Genomic DNA, 4,664 nt, shown 5'->3' on the forward strand with positions numbered 1-4,664 from the left:
AAAAAAAAATGCGGTTCATCGAATCGGGCCGTTGGCTTCACTCAACTTTGAAACTATGACATTTGTAATAATTTATTCGGCGATATAATGACACGGCGTAATAAATTTTCAATTATTTTTCAGTTGACAAAAAGGATTGGATCATTACTTCTGATGTTCACGAAAATGGCAAAATGAATTTGAACTCGATTTGAGCCATGGGCTCTTCATATTGACATCAACATTAATATTCGAGCATTAACAATATTCGAGTATAGCAAACAAACCTAATATTTTGAAACAGAAAAGAACAATCAATATACAACGTACACTATGTTCATTCAATTATTTATATACATTTATGTTTTCTACCTCATTGAAAAGTTTTTCCTTTTCAATAAAAATTTAAACATGCACTAAATTCAAGGACTTATCAATACAAGTAATTGCTACATCTAACCATTTTAATCGTTTTCGTAGAAAATACTAGATTATTAAAATTTCGAATTATGAAAATGTTATGAATTATAGAATGAAATCGATGTCCAACTGCCATTTCACGGAAGGAAAAAACAATTAAATATTTCTCTTTGAATATACTTTTTGAAATCAGCAATGAAATGCGATCCTATTGCATTAATAATTTTTAATGCTTGTTTTCGAATCTAACTGTATGAAATGAATGAAAAAACCTTCAAACTTTCCATCTGTTGGCCGGCTGCATAATATCACATGCACTCATGCACATACTCCAACCATTGTTAATTCCTTTTAAAGTATTTCAACTTAAAATGTATATATATACGAATCATGAAGCATTTCAATTTAGTTCTGTTGCGCAATCCATTCACTGCAAATCAACTTGGAGCAGAGTTAAGAGAGGAAGATGTTTAAACACATTTTTGAAAAATATCAAGCAATTAAAGAAGAGTTTATGAGTCGAAGTCCAAGGGGAAAATGGGAATTTACGCGAAATATTGGAATTTTCGTGTTGACATTAACGGGTGAGTTGGTTTATTTGACGTCTTTTAACAAATAAACGGTTTCTTTACATAAAAAATTGATTGTCTCAGGTGTTCCGGTCTTAGACCCTAGCTATGAAGTGTGGTAAGTGTAATCCAAAATTTCAACACAAAATAAAAACAAAAATGATGATGAATAATTCCAATCAATTTACGATAGGTGGTACTCCTATGCACCTGGACTGACGTGTTTGGATATTTTCATATCATTTTTCTATACAATTTGGTATTTTATCGAAACACCGCTAACCGGCATCTTAGTCACACCATTGTTTGGCGTTGTAATTCCAGTAATTAGCATTGAATTTCCAACAAATAAAATTGATTTTTCATTTGTATTCTCTGTACCAAAACAGTCTGCTCTTTGCTATGTTTTGGTGTTGATTCCATCCAAGAAAAAAGCCTATCAAAGTCTTGCGTTTTTTGCCGGCGACCGAATTTATACCCATGTTGAAGAAGATTCAAATCCGGACTACATTCGTGTTTGTAATCAAAGTGCGATTAAATTGTTCAAAAGCACTTTATCAATGCTTGGGATTGTGGCCACTTCGATGATTATTCTGCTGATATTTCCAATGTATGCATTTGTTGCCAATAATGATATTCAACTGCCGATTCCAGTCGTTCTACCATTCACCGATCTTGAAACAAAGAATGGAATTATATTAAATTTAGTGAATCAAATATTCATGGTCTTAATCGGTGCAACGGGCAACATTGGTAATTTTATTACAAAATGTTAGAAAATGATCAGTTAGTTTTTAATCGATATCTTTCGAATGAAGGCATCGAAATTATGACTTGCATTTTGAAAAATAATGTGTGGGCCAGCACGGTAGCTATATGCCATGCCATCGATGAGATATCGGATTGCATTGAATGTCCCAAAGCGGATGACATGAAGGGATTTATCGATTTAAAAGTACGAAATATTTTAGTCCAAGTGCAAGATCTCGATCGGTATGTTAGCTCATCTTCTACGAGAATTTTGTTTGAAATTTGCCTATTTATCGTTTCAGTTTTATTTTGCTACTTTCCGAATTATATTATTGGAAATTTTTCCTTCAACCAATCATGCTAACCTTTTCGGTATCAATCGCTGCTTTCTTCTATTTGTATGTAAGTGTTGTAGTTTTATAAAACAAGAACCGTTTTCTAAATTCCTTCCTTCCATCTTTCCTTTCCTTTTTTTTGCCTTTGTTCAAAAGGTCGACTGGACCAGTGGACTTGGAACGGCTTTTCTGACCTATTCACAGGTTATTTATTTAAATGAATATATATTTTTTTGAAAAGATTTTTGATGTTTTGGTTCATTTTTGTGAATTTTCAAAAAAAAAACAATTTGACCACATCTTCAACTTCATGTTTAACCGTATATGCCGTAGCTTTACATTTTATGCGACATCGGGAACGAAGTGGTAACAGCTGTAATGTGCACCCATTATTATCTGAAATCAACACATTTACCAAATAATTCTTTCGATTTTGTGTAGAATAAAATGTTGGTGCTGAAATTTCATGGAATGCCATGGTATCTCATGTCGACGCAGAATCAACTAAGCTACGCTCACACGCTGAATCGATTGCAAAATGGTGCAATCCTTCGCATCGGCCCATTCGCTGAACTCAATTTCGAAACATTCTCAACTGTAACCTGTTTTTTTTTCGCTTTGAAATCTGAAAATTTGTACAATTCAATCTATTTTAGATGACGAATAAAATTTACTCTACGCTAATGATGTTGGTCCGATTCACAAAATGAATACAACACAGCTCCACTGTTTTGTTCAATCTAATTTTGCACGAGCATAAAGCATTGTATTGATGATGAAACTAAAGCACTGACAACAGTACTTTTTTCAAGTATTTTACTGATTTTATCACAATTTTCACTGTTTCTTACAATTATTTATTAGCCAATTATAAGTTGGAGTTAATATATTTGATTAGTGATATTCAGCTACTTCTGAACAATGGTTTATGAAATACTTTAGTTGCAAAAAAATTATTCTTAACAATTATATTATATTTCTATGAAATTTTCACATTTTATATTATGTGAATAAAAGTAAAAAAAAAATCCAAATTTCTGAAATGATCCATGTTACATTACGATGGTCATGCGTATCGTCAATGTTTTTAAGTGCCTTGAATTCGTTGTATTGGCGTTGGTTGACAAGCAGGTGAATACCATCATTAGTTGGAGAATGGGCACTGCGTGCAGAAATAGTTTTTCTGATTGATTGAACGATGCGTCGAGCTTCAACTGGCTGATGGTGAAATTGTTCCATTTCCCAAATGGATAACAATTTGATATGCGGCAAAAACCTAAAAATCACGTGAAAATTCTGGCATCCAGATGAAACTCGGTTAAATTTCTGAAATTTGCAAGTATTGCAAAATGTTCATCGATGACAGCCGACCGAACTGTATTCGGACCACATCGATCGCTATATCCAAAACCGCTTAAATTCGGAAAACGTCGGAGCAACTTTTCAGCGACCGGTATAATCCCAAGAGAGCCGCGTGTGTGAAAAAACACTTCAAGATTGGAAAATTGTTGAAGAAATTCTTTAAATCTATGGAGTGATTCAAATAAATCTACGTTCATCATACGCAACTCCTTGATATTTGTACAAAGTTGCTGTGGAAATAGCGTTATCCAACTTTTGGTAGAATCAAAATGAACAACTGTCAAGTGCGTGAGATTGGCGAAATTAATTTGGCCAAAAAATTCGGGGTTCAAATGTTCCAACTTCAAACATCGCAACGTTAACTTGTTAAGTTGGCGAAAAAATGGTTGAACTTGAGGCCGTAGCTCATTTTCAATATCCAGCATTAATTCATCATCATCCTCCCTCCCATAGGTCACTCTCATCGATGGGAAGAGTAGCATTGTCTTTTGTGTCTATTACGATTTCCAACTCCAGTAAATTGTCGATTCGGCAGTATTTGACCACTTTTCGCAGGAGTGGTGCTATTATAACCTGGAATTTGAAGAAATAAATGAATCAAGTTTCACTTAAAACGATATAATTCTGTGTGTCGATGTATTTACTTTCAATCGTTTCATGGATTGGCCGAAGTTTTCAAACTTCGAACACTTTGATGACTGACCATGAGCGTTGTGATTGAATTTGACCAAAATCAAAGAGTTTCCCCTTGATTACACGATCGTTGACGAGATTCGTAAATGATTTATCAGTTTCCGTATCCCAAATCACATACTGTTAGCAAGTCACAAACACTCAAGTATTTCAAGATGTGTACCAAACAGTCTTCGTTCAGACCACTGCTTTGGAATAGTTTGTCGAAATTGGTTATGGAACCGATTGAATTCTTCATGATTCAATGACTGTTGTTCAATTTCGCCGCAAATTCACCTGATGTAAATATGAAATGAATTAGAATCAACGTAAAAATGTCATTAAAACACGTTTAGGAGGTTGTCTTTAATTAATAACACAAACAAATTGACAACTCAACTCCGTCACTCACTTAATGAGAGTCTCATTACAAAACATTTGTTTGTGTATCTTGTGTAGAAATTTTTATACATTTCGAAACAATAACGGGCATATTTATAATTATTTTAAAAAAAATTGTAGAAATTCTTCTCTTCTCTGAAGCGACCAACGCATTCGGCAATTTGGTCAACAGTCA

General features: G+C 33.7%; 1 protein-coding gene across 1 annotated transcript; it reads left to right on the plus strand.

Moving 5' to 3' along the window:
- Nucleotides 1-1,243: 1,243 nt before the first annotated feature.
- On the plus strand, nucleotides 1,244-2,764 carry LOC129567422 (uncharacterized). The gene is made up of 4 exons (XM_055444288.1): nucleotides 1,244-1,961; nucleotides 2,021-2,120; nucleotides 2,210-2,257; nucleotides 2,387-2,764. The coding sequence occupies exons 1-4, from the start codon at nucleotides 1,738-1,740 to the stop codon at nucleotides 2,492-2,494; spliced, it is 480 nt and encodes a 159-aa protein (XP_055300263.1). The 5' UTR covers nucleotides 1,244-1,737; the 3' UTR covers nucleotides 2,495-2,764.
- The last annotated feature ends 1,900 nt before the right edge of the window (nucleotides 2,765-4,664 follow it).

This window comes from Sitodiplosis mosellana, unplaced genomic scaffold (genome assembly GCF_009176505.1).
Source record: "Sitodiplosis mosellana isolate CC-2019 unplaced genomic scaffold, AAFC_SMos_1.0 Smas_scaffold_11, whole genome shotgun sequence".
NCBI classification, from domain to species: domain Eukaryota; kingdom Metazoa; phylum Arthropoda; class Insecta; order Diptera; family Cecidomyiidae; genus Sitodiplosis; species Sitodiplosis mosellana.

What these genes read in the sequence shown, in the direction of transcription:
- LOC129567422 (XM_055444288.1), top strand. Translation starts at nt 1,738, where the DNA reads ATGTTAGAAAATGATCAGTTAGTTTTTAATCGATATCTTTCGAATGAA. An exon ending in CAAGTGCAAGATCTCGATCG is followed by an intron (nt 1,962 to 2,020) that starts GTATGTTAGCTC and finishes TTATCGTTTCAG; the next exon opens with TTTTATTTTGCTACTTTCCG. An exon ending in CTTTTCTGACCTATTCACAG is followed by an intron (nt 2,258 to 2,386) that starts GTTATTTATTTA and finishes TATATGCCGTAG; the next exon opens with CTTTACATTTTATGCGACAT.